Genomic DNA, 20,650 nt, shown 5'->3' with positions numbered 1-20,650 from the left:
ACTTTTCCAACAGTATTTGCTTACTCTGTGTCTCTGTCACATTTTGGTAATACAGTATTTCCAACTTTGTCATTCTTATGGTGATCTGTGATGTGATAATGACTCACTGATAGCTCAGGTGATGGTTACCATTTTTTAGCAATAAAGTATTTTAAAATTAAGGTACATACATGGTTTTTAAAGACATGATACACTTGGAATTTTAATAGACTACAGCATACTGTAAATATAACATTTATATGCACTGTGAAAGCAAAAAGTATATTTGATTCACTTTTTTGCAGTATTTGCTTTATTGTGGTGGTCTGGAACCAAACCTGCAATATCTCCCAGGTGTCCCTGTATTTCTTTAGTTGATGGTTTTAAAATTACATTCTGATGCTGTTTTGATCTTATGTTGCCTTGAAACAGATTTTTTCCATGCAATACATTGAAGCCTCTCTTAACACTTTCAATCACAGCCTCAACACTCTGTCAAGTTGAACCTGTGGGAAGATGGTTTGAAGCTTTTGTTAAGAGGAGAAACAGAAATGCTTCTGCCTCTTTTCAGGAACTGGAGGATAAGAAAGAATTATCAGAAGAATCAGAAGATGAAGAATTGCAGTTGGAAGAGTTTCCCATGTTGAAAACACTTGATCCCAAAGACTGGAAGGTATTTAATATCTGAATCTTTTATTCAGTCAGATGCTTTGTGAGGCATAGGCAGTTTTCCCACGAGTTTTCCATCAGTAAGCCATGTTTTAAGATGCTTCAACAAGAGAACCATAACTGAACACCTGTTTATTGTTAAGCTCTGAGTGGGACAGCACTAGTCATAGGATACCATCTCTGCTGGAAAAATCCAGGAAGTGTTCACAGAAAACATAATGTTTGAGCTGGCCTTAAAGGGATGAGTGGCAGTTCGTGAAGCAGAGAAGGGAGAAAAGGTGTTCTGGGCAGAAGGAATAGATCTGCAAAAACACAAAGGAGTAAAGAATGTATATCACCTCTTCGGGGATTAGTGAAGAGTAGAGTGGGTAGGGTACTTGAAAGGTGGTTGTGAGAAATTAGTCCTGAAACAAGACTCTAGAACAAATTTTGTTGTACTGTCCTTTTTATGCCATGCTAAGGAAGGAATTAAGATTTTTTTTTTTAAAGATTTTTTATTTATTTGACAGAGACACAGCGAGAGAGGGAACACAAGCAGGGGGAGTGGGAGAGGGAGAAGCAGGCTTCCCGCAGAGCAGGGAGCCCGACGTGGGGCTCGATCCCAGGACCCTAGGATCATGACCTGAGCCAAAGGCAGACGCTTGCTTAATCGACTGAGCCACCCAGGCGCCCCAGGAATTAAGATTTTATTTTCAGGGCAGTAGGAAGTCATCAAAAGTTTTAAGCTAATTTTAGCAAAGTAATTCTCCTGGCAGTACAGAAAATTGCTTGAAAAGGGAGGGCGGGGCTGGAGGGGAAGTGAGTAGTTTGCTGTTACGGGGCTAGTGCAATAATCCAAGCCTGCAGATGCATACTTGAGCTAAATTTATGGCCGGGTTTTGAGGAAGAGGGAACACGTGCCTTTTTTGGAGGTAGACTTGATAGAGCTTGGTGACCTTGACTGTGTGGTACAAGAGAAGGAGATGTACTTAGAAGACCTCTGAGCATTCCAGCTTGAATGACCTGCTGGAGTGTGATGTCAATCACCAACATTAGGATTCGGGAAAAAGGAAGTTTGTGGGGAATGTGGTGTTTGTGTTCAAGTTTGGCTATGTCAGAGTTGAGGTTCTAGTAATGTACTGATGAAGTCTTCTAGTAAATGGTTAGAAATTGGTCTGTGGCTCTGAAAGGAGGATAAAGCCAAAAGCATTTGCAAGTTGTTGGCAAGTTGTAGGTGGTAGTTGAGCCTGGGGGAATTAAATGACATCAGCCAAGGAGAAGAATATAGACAAATAGGTATCCTAAAGCTTAAGTAGGCATTACTATAATACTTAACTATGTATACTGTGGAATTAGAGTGCCAGAATTCAAATCTGGTTCTGCCCGTTTAGTGCGCTGGGACCTTGGGAAAGTTACTTGACACGTCTGTTTCGTGCAGTGAGATTGCTAACAGCTCAAAGGAGTATAGTGAAGATTAATGCAATGATGTATATAAAGCACTTGACCTAGTGCTTGACACGTGATAAATACCAAACAGATAGTGGATAATGAGTTCCTGTCTCCTAGCTTGTGAGGGTTAAATGAGATAAAGTGTATGTGTAAAGCACTTAGAAAAGTAAGTAAGCACTCAAAATGTTAGCTGATTCACATGCTGTCATCAGTTTTAAAAGAAAAGGACTGCACGTTGAGGAGCCTGAATATTTAACGGGTGGGCAGAGGAGGAGAAGCAGCAAAAGATACTAAGAAGGGTGAAAGAGGTTAAAAGAAAACAACGAAAGAGACATTTGTTAGTTCAGCTAAGGTTTATTAAACATCAGGCACTAGACCCTTCCAGAAACTAAGAGAGGAGGAAGTCTCAAGAAGGACAAAACAGTCACCCATGTCACTGCTTTGGAGAGGTCAGTCACATAACATGAAAAATAATAAAAACCGCGAGGTTTGGCACACGAAGGGTAGGTGACCACAGTGAAAGCAGTTTTGGTGAATGGTTCGGGAGGCAAGCAGGTACAGTTGGGTTGAGTGATTAGGAGGTGATGAAATGGAGACCACAGTGCAAAATACTCTTTTTCAAAGCTGGACTGTAGAGAAAATACTACCTTGAGAGAAAGGCGGGGTCAGGAGAAGATAGAATTGGGGACCACTGAGATCTACAAGAGAGACAAGGGAAAAAGATGGAGGTCTTTGGTATGGAAAAGAGTAGGTGATGTCAGAACAAGGTAGCAGGATTCATACATTGGTTCAGTTAATTGTTTCTTTTAACAAACAGGGATCAAGCATCTGCTTCGTAGCAGATGCTGTTCTGGGGGCTGAGGAGTCTGCCGAACAAGACAGTATCACTGCTCCCACATAGCTTCTATTCCAGTGAGGAGACAGATAATATGTAAACAATCAAGGACATGGCCACCAGGTGCTGGGCAAAGAAGTTGAACAGGGTGCAGTGATAGAGTGTCCAGATGACTGCTTTAGGCTGAGTGGGCGGGGAAGGCCTGTGGAGTTGACATTTAAGATAAAACCTGAATGACACGCCAAGATCAGGGAGAATGGCATTCCAGGCAGAGAGCTTGTGCGGGGGCAGAAAGAAGTTCGAAGTGTGCCAGGAACTGATGAAGGCAAATGGGTGGATTAGCGTGGATGGGGGAGTGGTGAGGAGGTAAAGGAGCAATAGTCACTGGAAGGCCATTGGAGAGTTGGAAGCAATGACAGTTTGTAAGTTGTTTAGGGGAAACAAGAAGGAACAGAGATGGGCAGAGAAATGTCTATTTTAAATAAGGTGATAACATTTAAGCTGAGACTGAAGGATGAGAAGATGGCAGCCATGTGAAGAGTGGGGGAATGTGCCAGGTGGGGAGAACAGCATGTGAGGAGAAAGGGCTTGGTGTCTGCAGTGAACTGCCAACACCAGTCTTGTATTTGGAAATGAGTGACCAAGGTAGAGTGACAGGCCAGGAATAGTGAGTGAGAGACGGAGGTGCTCCGTACATCTGGGGCTCAGAGGAGAGGTCTGTGCTCAAGTGAACTGGAGAGTCATAAGCATTTACAGGGTACTAACTATCTTCTAGCCCTGGCATTGGCTCACATCACCCAGGACCAAATTAGAGAGAGAGACAAGAGAAACCCCAGAACTGAGCTTTGCAGGTCCTAGAGAAGCCAGTAAAAGTAGCTGAAAAAAGGTACTGGAAGGTGGGAGGAAAAGAGTGCATGCACAGAAACATTAAAGGAAGGTAGTCTTTGAAGGAAGGAGTCAGCTGTGCTGCCACTGGGAGCCAAAGTCATGTGAGAACAGATGAGTGATCTTGGACTTGGCACCTGGAAATTCATACTGAAGAGAGCAGCCTCATTGCACCTGGGCTGGGAGTGGATGGAGCAGCACCAAAGTGGAGTGGTTTGAAAATGCATGCTAAAGGAGGTAAATGTGTGGACGGCTTTTTCAAGAAGTTTAATGTTGACGAACAGCAGAGAAATGGAGATAGAGCGGTAACTGGAAAGGGGATCTTGGAAGTATTTTTAGGATGAGAGCTAATGGGCGCCTGGGTGGCTCAGTCAGTTAAGCATCTGCCTTCAGTTCAGGTCATAATCTCAGGGTCCTGGGATCGAGCCCCACGTCGGGCTCCCTGCTCAGTGGGGAGTCTGCTTCTCCTTCCTCTGCCCCTCTCTTCTGTTTGTGCGCACATGTGTGCACTCTCTCAGATAAATCAATAAAATCTTAAAAAGGGGGGGGGGGAGCGCCTGGGTGTCTCAGTCATTAAGCATGTGCCTTCTGCTCAGGTCATGATCCCAGAGTCCTGGGATCAAGCCCCACATCGGGCTCCCTGCTCGGTGGGGAGCCTGCTTCTCCCTCTCCCTGCCACTCCTCCTGTTTGCGCATGCGCTGTCATATAAATAAATAAAATCTTTAAAAAAAAAAAAAAGGTTGAGAGCTAACAAAGCATATTTTTATAAGGATGAAGATAATCCAGTTGAAATTTAGGAGATATCTGAAAGACGTTAGTATTTTGAGGAGACTTAGAGAACGAAGAGGAAGGATGGAGTAGTTTCTCTTGGTAGGACAGGCTTTTTCAGTTGTGAAAGGAGGGAAAGGGAAAGATCTATGGATGCCAGTAGGCTGGTAGAAAGATAGGTAGGAATTTGAGTAAGATAATTTACATTTTTTAGTTAAGCAGGAGGCAGGGCTGTTGATAAGAGGGTGGAGAAGGATCTGTGAGGTTTGAGGAGTGACTAGAGAAATAGTAACCTTAGGGAGTGGAAAGGTAAACCAGGTGGAACGAAATATTATTGCCAGGTATAATGAAGAAGCCCATCCATATGAACTTTGCAGTCCTGAATTTAAAGGGAAACCAGTGAGCCCTGCTTGACTTTTTCTTCCCATGTTACAATGCCCTCAATTCCCTTTCCTCCCCACTCACTTCTCCAATACTAGATACACTCTTTGAATTCTGTAGGGAGATTTCAGTTGCTACTTCAACTTGTAAAATCACAAGGATGTTAACAAAAGCAGGTATTTCCTCTCCGGAGAAGCCTCATCCCTCAGTTTCTCAAAATTTCCATCCAACCTACCTTCTTTGCTAAACATGACTCCTAGTCTTAACCATTGCACTGGCCCAACCGTACTGTGATAATACTTCCCTCTCTTCTGAAATCTTCTGGCTATATCCTGATTTAAGGATGGCCATAAGATATTAGTAGGTGATCTTGGACTTGGCACCTGGAAATTCCCATTTAAGAGAAAAATGGGCTCAATGGTCAAGTAAGTTTGGAAAATGCTGGGTTTTACGGGTTTGTTTGCATGTTTTTTTTTAATTGCAGGACTTCTCAGAGCCTTTATTAGGCTTCTGTGCATACAAAGCATCACAAGGTCTGTTATCACAGTCCACATTTCCCAGACTTACTACAGAATCCATTTTATATGCAATGTCTCACTGGACTCCTATTATGGGAAGCACTATTTTAGGGTACCAGCATAAGAGATAAGATATATTGCTCCATTTCACACTTGACTCCCTTTTGTGTCTTTATCAGAACCAAGATCACTATGCAGTACTTGGACTTGGCCATGTAAGATATAAAGCTACACAGAGACAGATCAAAGCAGCTCGTAAGTACTTAGTTCTTTGGAGATAATCCAATATCTGGTATAGGAAATGTTATCTTTTTGAAAAGATATGCACGATCATAGTCTATAGCCATAAATCTAGATTCAACAGCATTTGATACATGGTCATAACAATGCATAACCACAGTCTCCTTTACCTTCAGAACCAGAAAACAATCATTCTCATGCATGGACTTTTTCACTGGGAATAAGAAATCAGAGGATGGGTGGGTAGGTGTGTTTGTGACCAAGATAAAGAACATTCTTCCAGTGGCAAGCTTTTAAAAAAGTAATGTTTCATTTCCCTTTAGAAATATGGCCAGCTGTATTTAGTGGAAGCTGCCTTGTTACTTAGGTTTTTTGATATTATTTTGTGGTTTAGGTTACATTTTTATTGATACCACCCTGAGTCTTCTGCCCAATAAAGAATTATTTGATGCTTTACTGCTTTCTTCATTAAAAAGACAAAAATTTCAGGGGAATTCTTGGGAATCTGGTCTTCACGTGCTTTATAAAACACCATCCCCGGGCGCCTGGGTGGCTCAGTTGGTTAAGCGACTGCCTTCGGCTCAGGTCATGATCCTGGAGTCCCGGGATCGAGTCCCGCATCAGGCTCCCTGCTTGGCAGGGAGTCTGCTTCTCCCTCTGACCCTCCTTCCTCTCATGCTCTCTGTCTCTCATTCTCTCTCTCTCAAATAAATAAATAAAATCTTTAAAAATAAATAAATAAATAAAAATAAAAAATAAAACACCATCCCCTTAGTGCCCTACACACCATTCGGTTCACCTGGTTAATAAAGTTTGATCAAAGGGGTGAAGGTGATTAGTTTTCTGTGTTTTATCTTAGGAGAATGTTCTGCCCTCCACTCTAGAGAATGGATATTGAGGTCAGAGGAGGTAAGATTGTGGCCAAAATGGAAAAGGAGTTAGGGAGTCAAGGCCAATCTGGAGGAGAAAGTGTTGTACTTGGAGGAAGGTGGCTGAATGAGACCCATCTCATGTTGAAAAATACTAGTTGAGACTAAGTATAGTAGATAAACTCAAAATTTTCTCCACTAATGCCTGTATTTAGGAAAATCACAGGAAATATTTTTAATAAGGTGAAGGAATTTATGAGATGATTTTAGATCTATTCAGTTTCTTAAAAAGCTGGCATGGTTTTAGACTAAGCATATGTTAATGCATATGAATAGTCATTGCAATATACATAAATGCCAGGGAAATTCATTTGCCGTGGAAAAATATTTGCAAAGTCTTGCTATATGAAAGAACAGCATACAAATACCGAATGAGTTGATACATATAAATTTGTGAAAGAATTGGAAGTGATTTAGAACTATGAAAACAGTTGATGTTTTAAGGTGAAGGAATTTTTTTTTTCTTTAAAGATAAAAAATGTACAATAAGCTGTAAAAGAAACATTCATTTGTTTCTTTCTTTTTTTTTTTTTTTTAAAGAATTTATTTATTTGACAGAGAGCGAGACAGAGGAAACACAAGCAAGGGGAAGTGGCAGGCAGAGAGAGAAGCAGACTCCCCTCGGAGCAGGGAGCCCGTTGTGGGGCTCGATCCCAGAACTCTGGGATCATGATCTGAGCCAAAGGCAGAGAAGGCTCCACAGGAAGCCTGCTTCTCCCTCTCCCACTCCCCTTGCTTGTGTTCCCTCTCTTGCTGTCTCTCTCTCTGTCAAATAAATAAGTAAAATCTTAAAAACGACTGAGCTACCCAGGCGCCCCTCCTTTGTTTCTAAGTTCATTCATTTTATTGGCATAGTAGAAGTTAATTTTTTAATACTCTATAGCCTTTAATACTCTATAGCCAGAGGCTTTGCAACCCCAGTGCATCAGATTAACATTAAGTAAAATTATAATTCATTCTCTGCCACTATGTTGATATTCTCAGTATTTATTCAAAAGGAAACTGATGTTCTCTTACCTCTGTCATTATAAAAAAAGGCAGTTGCTTGCTTTACTGCTTTCTGAAATTTAGTTCAAAAGTAAAAATGTGAAGTTTAACATTTACAAATATGTAATTATTAGCACAGAGAAGCCTAATAAAAATAAAAGTTTTACTGCATTTGAGATCCTTCAAGTTCTTTTTTTTAAGATTTTATTTATTTATTTGACAGAAATAGCGAGAGCAGGAACACAAGCAGTGGGGGTGGGAGAGGGAGAAGCAGGCTCCCCACAGAGCAGGGAGCCTGATGCGGGGCTCGATCCCAGGACCCTGGGATCATGACCTGAGCCAAAGGCAGCCGCTTAACAACTGAGCCACCCAGGCGCCCCGAGAGCCTTCAAGTTCTTATATCCTGTTACACACATATAAAAAGACTTTTCTTTTTGTTTAATGTATTTTGAATTGCTATAATGAAAATTAGGAAGTCAGTGAAAGGTGAATAAAATAAGTGGTCTTTTTTTTTTCCTTCTCTGCATTGTCTGAAAAGAATAAGTCACTAGAAAAGTTGAATGATGGGTTAAGAGAAAGTACTTGAATACTAAAAGTGGGATTTCAGCTGCTTACATAATTTTGTTTTGAAATAAAATTGCCAGCCACGCTGGCAAATGATGCGTGTAGGTTTGATATTCTTTACACTGAAATAAAGTCTTTGGTGATTTGAATTTTCTAAATTTAATAATTTTAGTTCAAAATATTCTGACATTTTAAACTGAAGCTATTCCTTACGCTTCTTAAAAATTAAAAATCCTGGGGCGCCTGGGTGGCTCAGTCGTTAAGCGTCTGCCTTCGGCTCAGGTCACGATCCCAGAGTCCTAGGATCGAATCCCGCATCGGGCTCCCTGCTCTGCGGGAAGCCTGCTTCTCCCTCTCCCACTCCCCCTGCTTGTGTTCCCTCTCTTGCTGTGTCTCTCTGTCAAATAAATAAGTAAAATCTTAAAAAAAAATTTTTTTAAATCCTGTTTAGAGACATTTTATAAAAATAGCAATATGAATGTACAATAAAAGCCTTTTTGCTAATGTACCCTCAAAACATCCCAGAAACTGTCTTCAGTGGGAGGAGATGGGCGTATCTTTGAAATTTCAGTAAACAACCGCTGCTCGCAAATTGCTCTTGTTTCTCTTTCAGACAGTGTTCTTTGGCCTCCTTTATTTTTAATATTGAGAAATTTCTTTTGCCCCCTCCGCAAGAGATAATATAAGACAGCCTCAGGACTCCCTAATACACATGGATGAATAAAGATTAGGCAGAAAACTCCAGAAAAAACCAGTGCAGCATAAGAGGAGACAATCCAACAAAAAATAGAGACATCACCTCTCTTAGACTTAGAAGTTTCCAAAGAAAATTTAAGTATCTCCTTATGTGGTCAGTAAAATATGAAGACACTGCTCTGGGGGTGTGGTGTAAACATGGCGAAAGAGACTAGGGAGAAATAAGTAGAATTGTGTGGAAACTGAAAACATGAGAGCAGAATTTAGGATTCCAAAGGTTGACCTACTGATTAGAAAAACAGTAGAGCAGAGGACAACCTTGAGGAATGTTCCAAGATTCAGAGAGAAAGAATAGAGATGCCAGATTTCTAAAGAAGTCAGAATAAATGTCACAAACCATAATTGCAAATAAAGAAGGAAACTTACCAATTTATAAGAAGATACATCTTGGAATTAAGAATGTTTGTGGGCATGTGACTTAGGTTTCACTGCCCAGCACACTTCCTTCGAAATTCATAGGAGAGCAGTGTGAGTTAGGCTGTGCTGCACAGAATCCATTTTGCCAGCAGGTGTGGAGGCGCACTGCAAAGCTTGTATGGCTTTCCCTGTCTGCCCTGGCCGTGGAAGCAGCCCGTGCTCAGTTTCTCTAGCGCCCCACAGTGCTGGGATCGTCACACCTCTGAACTATCTGGTATGATTGATGATAGTTCCTAGGTACATAGCTTCCAACCCCTATAGTCTGACTCTTTCAAAGATTCTGTGAGCTGCCTATTGACGTTTAATAAGCTCCTTTCTGCTTAAACCATCTAGAAGACAAAAATGCTTCTTCTGGAATGTTAGTGAAGAAGCTGATGATATACCAGACTGTAAAAAAAAAATTGGAGTTCAAAAAAACAAAAATGTACCTGTAGTTTTTGAAGCCCTGCAGTATGTGTAGAAATTACTAACTTTATTATGCCTATAAAAAGATCTGTACACAAACGTTTATAGCAGCCTTATTCACCATATCCAAAAACTGGAAACCACCCAGTGTCCACCAGCAGGATCATGGATAAGCAAACTGCTGTATATTCTAAAAAAGAACAGATAACTAAGACATGCAGAAATGGTGATGAATCTCAAAACATTGGGTTGAACAGAAAAGATACAAAGACTATAATTCCATTTACATGAAGTTCAGGAGCATGCAAAAGTTGTCTGTGGTGAAGGAAATCAGGTGGTAGGGCATGGGAGTTGAAAGAGTGAAGGGAACGTGGTGATGGAAATGGTCTGTATTTTCGTTGGTGGTAGATATAGGGGTGTATACAATTGTCAAAATTCAATGTAAATTTTATTTTAATTCAATAAAAGATGTGATTAAACAAATCAAAAAAACAATCACTTGGGAAATCAGATATACTCTTTGGGGCCTAGAAAGATACAAAAATTGTATTAGATTATTTTTGTAAAAGTAAAATCATTGCCTATCAAAACTTAAGGGATGGCGATTAGAGCTGCACCATAAGTAAGTTCATTGCCTTAAACTGTTACTTTTTAAAAAGAGGGAAAAATAAAATGGGCATCCAGTTCAAATGTTTAAAAGAATAGCACCAAGGAACATGGGACATTAGAAGAGATAAAACAGCAGTATCCCAAAGTGGATTTATAAAAAGAAAAAACAAATAGCGAAATACAGAAAGAAACCATTACAGAAGATGTTTTTAATGAAGACCACTATTAAATGTAATAGATTCAAAAATTTTGATTAAATGAACTTTTTTGAGGGGCACCTGGTGGCTCAGTCAGTTAGGCGTCTGCCTTCAGCTCAGGTCATGATCCCAGGACCCAGCTCGGTTCATGATCGAGCCCGGAGTTGAGCTCCATGCTCCACGGGGAGTCTGCTTCTCCCTCTCCCTCTCCCTCTGCCCCTCTCCCTGCTTGTGCTCTCTCTGTCTCTCTCAAATAAAATCTTTTTATTTTTTTATTTTTATTTTTTAAAGATTTTATTTATTTGACAGACACAGCGAGAGAGGGAACACAAGCAGGGGGAGTGGGAGAGGGAGAAGCAGGCTTCCCACGGAGCAGGGAGCCTGATGCGGGGCTCGATCCCAGGACGCTGGGATCACGACCCGAGCCGAAGGCAGAGGGCTAACAACTGAGCCACCCAGATGCCCCAATAAAATCTTTTTTAAAAAAATGAACATTTTTTAAATTGAGGAAGAATTTTTTTTTTTTTAAAGATTTTATTTATTTATTCATGAGAGACAGAGAGAGAGAGAGAGAGGCAGAGGGAGAAGCAGGCTCCCAAGGAGCAGGGAGCCCGATGCGGGACTCGACCCAGGACCCTGGGATCATGACCTGAGCCGAAGGCAGACGCTTAACCATCTGAGCCACCCAGGCGCCCGAGGAAGAAATTTTAAAGGCAGATGTTTCAAAGATTTTATTAGAGAGAGTGCACGAGTGGTGGGGGGGCAGAGGGGGGAGAGAGGGAGAGAATCTCCAGCAGACTCTACAATGAACATGGAACCCAACACGGAGCTTGATCTCACAACCCTGAGATCGTGACTTGAGCCAAAACCAAGAGTCAGATGCTTAACTGACTGAGCCACCCAGGTGTCCCTAAATAGGAAGAAATTTTAAAAGTTATGAAAGAATTACCTCCTGAAAAAATGTTTTTAGGGGCACCTGGCTGGCTCAGTCGGAAGAGCATGCAATTCTTGATCTTGGGGTTGTGAGTTGGAGCTCCACAATGGGTGTAGAGATTACTAAAATAAATAAATAAACTTTAAAAAATAATAATAGCAAATTTAATTTAACAGCACATTAAAAGAATACCCACGAACAGATAGGATTTCTTTCAGGAATCTAACTTAGGAAGTATATTAATATAGCTAAATCTATTTATAATTTAGGTAACACGTGATTTCCTAAATAGTGAAAAATGTATAAAACACAATTTAATAGACATTCCTTTTTGATAAATAGAACTTTGCAAAAAAATACAGTTAATTTCCTACTTTGGTAAGTATTTCACACCTACAGCCAACAAACTTAACCATGTGATGTTAGTGATATTACCATTAAAATCCATGGGAGAAACTAGCCTGCTTATTATTTTTTATGCTATTTTAGGAGTGTAGTTTAATGAACTAAGATATTAAATAAGAGAACTATTGGAAAGAAGAAAAATACATTATTTGTAGGTAACATAGGCCCTACCTAGAAAACCAAAAAAAAGGGTTGAGTCAAGTGGCTAGATGCAGGAGAAATATACAGAAATAATAGTTTTTGGAAGTTACCATCAAATTTATTAGGAGGGTCTAATCATTTTAAAGATGATCCCAGGGCAAGAATAGTTAACCAGAAACAAACCCTGATTAATTTGCTATAATAAAGGAAGCATCATACATCACTGGAGAAGGGAAGGATTATTAGATGTTATTAGGACTTCAAATGATGAAAGGTTTAGATATTTACTTGAATTTGTTAAAATTCTAAAAAAATTTAAAGAATTTTTTCCAATTTTCAGTTCTAACCATAGAAAATAATAATGAAACTACAAAATATATTAAAATTGTTGAGAATGATGAAGGTACCTTATTAAGTTATAAGTACTGAAAAAAATTATAAAGGAAATGATCAGTAAATATAAATGAAAATGACATAGTATATATAAATGCTTATAAGTATACATATATATGACATATACATATATGTTATATATGTAAAACTTCTATTTTGAGGATTTTTCCCCATCATTTAGGGTTCCCATTAGGTTGATTGGCAGTGAAAATCTCACATCTCAAAAAGTAGTTTTACATATATATATAAATATTGTGTATATATATATCACGAATATATATATGTAGATAGGTATAATGTATATTTGTATGATACGTATCATAAAGAAAATGACAACAGTATTCATCAAAAAAGCATTTTAGAAACAAATTCAGTAGGTAATCACTTTTTAAATTAAAGCTGAGGTATTAAAAAAATTGAGCTTTGCTGAGCAGGAATAGATCAGGAGGGAATTTGGGTGTCTCAGTTTTTTCATTGTAAAATTTAAAATGTGACTAGATAATCTCTAACATCCCTTCTAGTTCTAAAATTCTTTTTTTTTTTAAGATTTTTTTAAAAAATTTATTTGAGAGAGTGAGTGGGAGAGCATGAGCAGGGGGAGAGCAGAGAGAGAAAGAGAACAGACTCCCCGCTGAGCAGGGAGCCCGTTATGGGGCTCGATCCTGAGACTCCAGGATCATGACCTGAGCTGAAATCAAGAGTCAAGACATTTAACTGGCTGAGCCACCCAGGCGCCCCTCATCACGCTTATGTTTTAAAAAACCATTCTCTCTCTCTTTTTTTTTTTTTTTTTTTTGGCAAGTTTCCTCTCTGTACATCCCCCACAAGCATCACAAGCTATTTATTACTTAGTGTTACATGAGATAAAGGTTTTAAGCAGTACGTGATGTAAAACAAAAGAATGTCTTAAAACAGGTGATCATTTCCCTTAACCTTGTAACTTCTGTTTATAATCTTTTTGGCAAATGTAAAGTGCTCAGTTATTAATACAGAGAAGGATGCTTCAAGAGTGATCAGTAAGATGCTTTAAAAACAATTTTCCTTGCCTGAAGTGTTTGCTACAAGGACCTTAGCTCAATTATTTTGGCACTGTGCCTCGTTAACTCGTACTCATTTGCTTGGACTTACCTCCTGTCTTCCATTCACCTAAACCAAATTCACCTATCTTTCAAAGTCGTTTTTACTTCTGATGGACTGGTTTTCATAGTGGTTATACCAATTTACAATCCTACCGGGGTGCCTGGGTGACTCTGCCTTTGGCTCAAGTCATGATCCCAGAGACCTGGGATCGAGCCCCACATCACACTCCGTGATCAGCAGGGAGCCTGCTTCTCTCCCACTGCTCGTACTTTTTCTCTCTCAAATAAATAAGTCTTAAAAAATAATTTACAATCCTCTCAACAGTGCATGAAGGTTCCCTTTGCTCTGCATTCTCACCAAAGCTTAGTTCTTGTCTTTTTGATAATAGCCGTTCTGATATCTCGTTGTGGTTTTGAATTGCATTTCCCTGATGATCAGTGATACTGAGCATCATTTCATGTGTCTGTTGGCCATCTGTATGTCCTCTTAGAAAAATGTCTAGTCAGATTCTCTGCCCATTTTTTTAATAGGATTATTTGGGGGTTTTTTGGTGTTCATGTCTAGGAGCTCTTTATGTTTTGGATATTAACCCCTTATCAGATGTATCATTTGCAAATATCTTCTCCCATTCAGTCGGTTGCCTTTTAATAAAAGGCCGTTATGTTTCCATTTTTATTTGTGTCAAAGTATTTTTTTATTATTATGTTAATCACCATACATTACATCGTAGTATTTTTTTTTAATTTCCTCTGTGATTTCCTCTTTGACCCATTGATTGTTTAGTAGCATGTTGTTTAGCCTCCACAGGTTTGTTTTTTTCCTGTGTTTTTCCTATATGATTTCTAGTTTCATACCATTGTGGGTATAATAGATGCTTGCTATAATTTCTGTGTTCTTAAATTTACTGAGACTTGTTTTATGACCTAACATGTGATCTATCCTGGAGAATGTTCCATATGCACTTGAGAAGAATGTGTATTCTGCCATGGTTGGATGGAGTGTTCTGTTTGTTAAGTATATCTGGTCTAATATGTTGTCAAAGCCAGTGTCCCCTTACTAATTTTCTGTTTGGATAATTTGTCCATTGATGTAAGTGGGGTATTAAAGGCCCCTATGATTGTTGTGTATTACTGTCAATTTCTTTTTATAACCATTTTTTTTATATATGTTTAGGTGCTTCTCTGTTGGGTTGTATAGGTATTTACAATTGTTATAGCCTCTTGTTGGATTGATTTCTTTATTAAGTGATGCCTTGTTTTGTCTCTACAGTTTTTGTTTTAAAGTTGATTTTGTCTGACATAGTATTGCTACCCCAATTTTTTTTTCTGCTTCCACTTGCATGGAATATTTTTTTCAATCCCTTCACTTTCAGTCTGTATATGTCTTTAAGCTGAAGTGAGTCTCTTGTGGGCAGCATATAGATGGGCCTTGTTGTTTTTAAAGATTATTTATTTGAGAGAGAAAGAGAAAGCACAGAAGAGGGAGAAACAGACTCCCCCCACTGAGCAAAGAGCCTGATGTGGGGCTCGATCCCAGGACCCCGAGATCATGACCTGAGCCAATGGCAGATGTTTAACCAACTGAGCCACCCAGGCACCCCAGTGGATCTTGTTTTATCCATTCAGTTACCGTGTGTCTTTTTTGAAGCATTTAGACCATTTACATTTTAAGCAGTTATTAATAGATGTGTACTTATTGCCATTTTGCCAGTTGCTTCCTGGGTTTGGTTTGGTTTTGGGGTGTTTTTTTGTTGTTTTGGTTTTTTGGGGGGGGTTGTGTATTTTAGAGCTCTTGTCTGTTTCTTTATTCTCATGATGTCTTTCCTCATGATATGACTTTCTTTAAAGTTAGGCTTAGACTCCTTTATTTATTTATTTTTGGTATCTATTACAGGTTTTTTATTTGTAGTTACCATGAGGTTCATATTATAACATCCCGCGTGTATAATAGCAGTCTATATTAAAGTTGATGGTTGCTTAAGGTCATGCACATTTTAAAAGCACTATATTACTCCCCCACATGTTTTATGTATATAGTGTCATATTTTACATCTTTTTATTTTGTGTATCTGTTGACTGATTTTTGTAGATAACAATTGATTTTACTACTTTCATCTTTTTCCCTTCATACTGGCTTTATTGGTGATCTATCTTCACTGTATGTTTGCTTTTACCAATGAAGTTTTCCTTTCACCATTTTCTTCTAGTTATGCCTATTCTTTTCACTTAAAGAATTCTCTTTAACAGGGGCGCCTGGGTGGCTCAGTCGTTAAGCGTCTGCCTTTGGCTCAGGGGGATCGAGCCCCGCATCGGGCTCCCTGCTTGGTGGGAAGCCTGCTTCTCCCTCTCCCACTCCCCCTGTTTGTGTTCCCTCTCTCGCTGTGTCTCTCTCTGTCAAATAAATACATAAAATCTTCAAAAAAAAAAAAATTCTCTTTTAACATTTCTTGTAAGGCTAGTTTAGTGGTGATGGACTCCTTCAACTTTTGTCTTGCAAACTCTTTATCTCTCCTTTCATTCTGAATGATAACCTTGCTCAGTACAGTATTCTTGGTTGTAGGTTTTTTCCCAGCACTTTGAATATATCATGCTACTCCCTTTTTTTAAATAATTTTTTAAAGATTTTTTATTTATTTATTTGACAAAGAGATATAGCAAGAGAGGGAACACAAGCAGGGGGAGTGGGAGAGGGAGAAGCAGGCTTCCCACGGAGCAGGGAGCCTGATGCGCGGCTCGATCCCAGGACCCTGGGATCATGACCTGAGCCGAAGGCAGACGCTTAATGACTGACCCACCCAGGTGCCCCACGCTACTCCCTTCTGACCTCAAAGTTTCTGCTAAAAAATTGTCCTTATCGAGTTCCCCTTTTATGTAACTGTTTCCTTTATCTCTTGCTGTTTTTAAGATTCTCTGTTTATCTTTAATTTTTACCATTTTAATTATGCATTGGGGTAGACGTTCTGGGTTTCATTCTTCCTTTGTGGGGCTCCCTTTGTGTTCTAAAGCTGGATATCTATTTCATTACAGGTTGAGGAAGTTTTCGGCCATTATTTCTTCAAATAAGTTTTCTGCCCCTAACTCTGTCCTTCTGTGACCCCTATAATGCAGATGTTCTCTTATACTTGATGTTGCAGAGGTTTTTTTAAAGATTTATATTTATTTCTCAGAATGAGAGAGAGAGTATAAGCAGGGGGAGCCAAAGGCAGAGGGAGAAGTAGGCTCCCCACCAAGCAGGGAGCCCGACGTGGGGCTCGATCCCAGGACCCTGTGATCATGACCTGAGCCAAAGGCAGAAGCTTAACCGACTGAGACACCTAGGCATCCTACAGAGCCTCGTTTTTTTTTAAATTCTTTTTTTCTTTTTGCTGTTCAGCTTGGTTGCTTTCCATTACCCTGTCCTCCTCATCGCTGATCCATTCTTCTGCATCCTCTCATCTGGCCTTGATTCCCTCTAGTTTGTTTTTCAGATTTTCTGTCTTTGTTGAAGTACTCATTGAATCATCCACTCTTCTCTCCAGTCCAGTGAACATCTTTATGACCATTACTTTGGGCCTTTAATCAGGTTGAATGCTTATTTCCATTTTCTTTAGAAGCTCTTTTTTCTTGCGTTTTGTTTCGATCTTTCATTTGGATCATATTCCTGTCTCCTCAGTTTGCATGACTGTACGTCTGTGTATTAGGTAAGTCAGCTACCTCTCTTGTTCTTGAAAGTAGTGGCCTTATGTGAAGGTGTCCCGTGGTGCCCAGTAGTGCATTGCCCCCCACCGGTCACCAGGCCCAGGCCCTCCAGAAATATTTTGTGTGGGGGCTGCACACTCTCCTGGTATAGACTGGTCCAGGACTACTATGGGTACAGTGGTAGGCCTGGCTTGCCGCCAGCACAGCTGGTTCAGAGGTCAGGCTACAAGTGTTGCAGGTGTGTTGGTGGATGGGGCTGCCCCCTCCTCTCTGTCCACAGTTGGTTTGGAGAGGCCCTGGTTCTGACTGGGGCTCCCTACCAGGTGTGGTGGGATGGGAGCCATTTGGGATGGGCACCTTTGGGTGGGGGGAGCTCTACAGGGGACCATGGGGCGGGGCAAGTAGTGTTAGCAAGGTAGATGGAGAGTGTCACGACTGGCTTCCACCAGCATCAGGGCAGTAAGGCTGAAGGAGGGCAAGGAAAATGGCACCTTTCTGGAGAAAGTTCCTGCAGATCCCTGCCCCTCTGGCACATGTCCTATAATTAGTAAATCTCTGTCACATATAACCCACATGCTTTTCAAATTGCTCCCTCTGTGCTGGGTCTCAGAATGAGTGCTACAGTGCACTGGCCCTTTAAAATTTTAGCAGAGGGGCGCCTGGGTGGCTCAGTCGTTAGGCATCTGCCTTCCTCGCTCAGGTCATGATCCCAGGGTCCTGGGATCGAGCCCCACATTAGGCTCCCTGCTCAGTGGGAAGCCTGCTTCTCCCTCTCCTACTCCCCCTGCTTGTGTTCCCTCTCTCGCTGTGTCTCTCTCTGTCAAATAAATAAATTAAATCTTTAAAAAAAAAGTAAAATTTTAGCAGAGTCTCAGTATAGCCTTCCAACTCCTGGAGTGAAGCCCCACTCGTTTTCAAAGCTAGATGTTACGGGGGCTCCTCTTCTCTGTGTGAAACTCCAGGGCAAGGGTGTTCAGTAGGGGCTTGATCCCCCACTCCTCAGGGAGGACCCCTGCATCTGTGATATCCTTCCTTCAACTCCAGTGGGTTGCCACACTGGGGATCTGGTTCCAGACTACATCTCTTCCTCTCTTCCCCTGTCAGTGTGGCTTTTTCTTTACATCTTTAGCTGTGGAAAAGCTGTTCTGTTGGTCTTCAGGTCCTTTTCAGAGTGAGTTGCACTCTATGTAGTTGCAGTCCTGAAGGGTTCGTGGGAGGAGAGGAGCTCAGGATCCTCCTACGCCGCCGTCTTCCCAAGCTCCTCATTTTTATTTTTAGTTTTGATGCATAAAGTGACAAATTGTCTAAATCTGGCTTGTTTTGTAGATAAAGCAATGGTTTTAAAACATCACCCAGACAAACGGAAAGCAGCTGGTGAGCCAATAAAAGAAGGAGATAATGACTACTTCACTTGCATAACTAAAGGTAAGAAAATACTCTAGAGTCAGGAATTTCTAAAAGTGATGATTATTTATTAAGTTCTGGGGTTGGATTTCTAGTGTATATTCTGTATTAATTTAACTATACCATGATATTTCAAAACACTTTCAGTTACATCTGGTTGTTTCTGATAATCTGCCCCAGAGCCTCACTACAACAAAGTGAGGTTCTCCCGACCAGCATCCTCAGCAGTACCTGGCAGCTGATCAGGATGCAGAAGCTTGGGCCCCACCCCAGATCTACTGACACAATCTGTATCTTAATGAGATCATCAGGTGATTCTTAGGAGAAGCTCATCCTAGAGTTAATTCATCATAAATGTTACGTCTAATGAGGATACGAAATTCTCCATTTCAGATACTTCGTGGGACTAAATTGTTCCTCAGATGTTTTGCTAATTTAAGTCCAAAAGTTGATTATATCCTGCTATGGACCCCAAGACAGTTTATTGCTCATTACATAGCCATGTCTTCATTAAGCAAATTAATATAGGTTGTTGCCATTTCTAAATGTGTCCTTAAATGTGATTCTACTCCCAACACGGGGCTTGAACGCACAACCCTGAGGTCAAGACCTGAGCTGAGCTAAGAGTCGGATGCTTCAACCGAATGAGCCACCCAGGTGCCCCTGATTGTGCATTTTGATGCTAAATTTTTAAAATCATGTACACACCTTTCAAACTTACTCTTTTTGGTCCATTCTTACACAGTGCTCAAGATGGTAAAGATTCTTTGATTCTTTACAGCCTTGGAATGTAATGGTTAATTTTCTCTTTCTTTTTCCTCGGAGTCATGCATTCTCAAGGGTTGAGTATTTAACCATTTTGTTTTGTTATATGCCTTCCAGAAGAGACTCTGAAGGAAGTTGTGAGGTGAGATTATATCCCAGTAGTGCTCGAGGTGTCATTACCCAGATTCAGTCTCTTCCTGCCCATAAGCACACAGTTTTTAAATATGAAAAATAATTTTTTTTAAAGGAAGGGGATTTTTTTTCTCACAGGAAGAAAATGTAGAGTCATGGTAATGTGACCTTACCGTTTTTTCCTCAGCTTATGAAATGTTATCTGATCCAGTGAAAAGACGGGCATTCAACAGTGTAGATCCTACTTTTGATAACTCCGTTCCTTCTAAAAGTGAAGCAAAAGACTATTTCTTCGAAGTGTTTTCCCCAGTGTTTGAAAGGAATTCTAGGTGAGTTAAAGGATCCCCTTGTGATCATAATGCTGTGTCGGCTTGCTGCATGTGCGTCCAGGCGTCTGCAGCTTTCCTGTGATACGAGTTTTTGCTCTCTTCCTCCTCCTCCTCTCCAGCATTGAGCCCCTCTGGTGAATGTACTGCTCTTAATTTATTTTGCTCTCTGCACAGAAGTTCTGCCTTTCCATGGCGAGATTCCTTTACACCTCATAGGATGTTTTTCTTTTAGATTTCCTTTGTGGGAAAGAACAATAGCTGACTTTATGTAGTGTGATATTGTTATTTAGGTGATGGTAATTTCCCGTTCTTGTGCTTCCCCTTTACTAATGTGCTTGTACTCTATTTGGCCCCTTCTCATTTGATAAAGCTTTTGTTCTTTCTGAACTGTTTCTTGGAGTATTTCGGTATCATAAGGTTCTCTGACAAAGGATGATATAACTTTAATGTTAGTGTATACGTAGTTTATTTCATTAGTCAGTTTTTAAATGGGTATATCAATATTCTGCATTTTTTGGTTGCATCTGCGTTGGTTCCATCTGCGTTAGAGCACAGCTTGGCTGCACATGGCGTCACCTGGAGAGCTTGCAGAACTCCTGATGGCTGTGTTCCACCTGGAGAGATTGTGATTTAATTGTGATTTCAATTTAATGCATTTGGAATGTCTGTCGGGCATTTAAATACTCCCAGGTGATTCTAATGTGCAGTCGGGTTTGAGACCCACTTTTTTGGTTTAGTGCGGCTTAATATTTTCTCCGCCCACTCTTCTCAGTTTTGTTTTGTAATAGTGTTGAAGGTGGTAAAAACTAAATAGTGTAATAT

At 40.3% G+C, this 20,650-nt stretch overlaps 1 protein-coding gene across 3 annotated transcripts in view; it reads left to right on the top strand.

Annotated features, from left to right (window-relative positions):
- Positions 1–20,650, top strand: part of DNAJC2 (DnaJ heat shock protein family (Hsp40) member C2) — a 35,646-nt gene that overhangs the window by 2,646 nt on the left and 12,350 nt on the right. For 2 of the 3 annotated variants that reach the window (XM_064575392.1, XM_045864842.3), the window contains exons 2-5: positions 462–652; positions 5,644–5,719; positions 18,525–18,623; positions 19,687–19,828. In XM_064575392.1, coding sequence (XP_064431462.1) covers positions 462–652; positions 5,644–5,719; positions 18,525–18,623; positions 19,687–19,828 — 508 coding nt within the window. The remainder of the gene's footprint in view (positions 1–461; positions 653–5,643; positions 5,720–18,524; positions 18,624–19,686; positions 19,829–20,650) is intronic. The other variant, XM_045864843.3, reaches the window with a different exon arrangement.

This window comes from Mirounga angustirostris, unplaced genomic scaffold, assembly GCF_029215605.1.
Source record: "Mirounga angustirostris isolate CCGP_5_RB_7025 unplaced genomic scaffold, mMirAng1.0.hap1 SCAF_12, whole genome shotgun sequence".
Lineage (NCBI taxonomy): Eukaryota > Metazoa > Chordata > Mammalia > Carnivora > Phocidae > Mirounga > Mirounga angustirostris.
The sequence above is the reverse complement of the archived record's forward strand: the minus strand, read 5'-3'. Positions and strand labels throughout refer to the sequence as shown.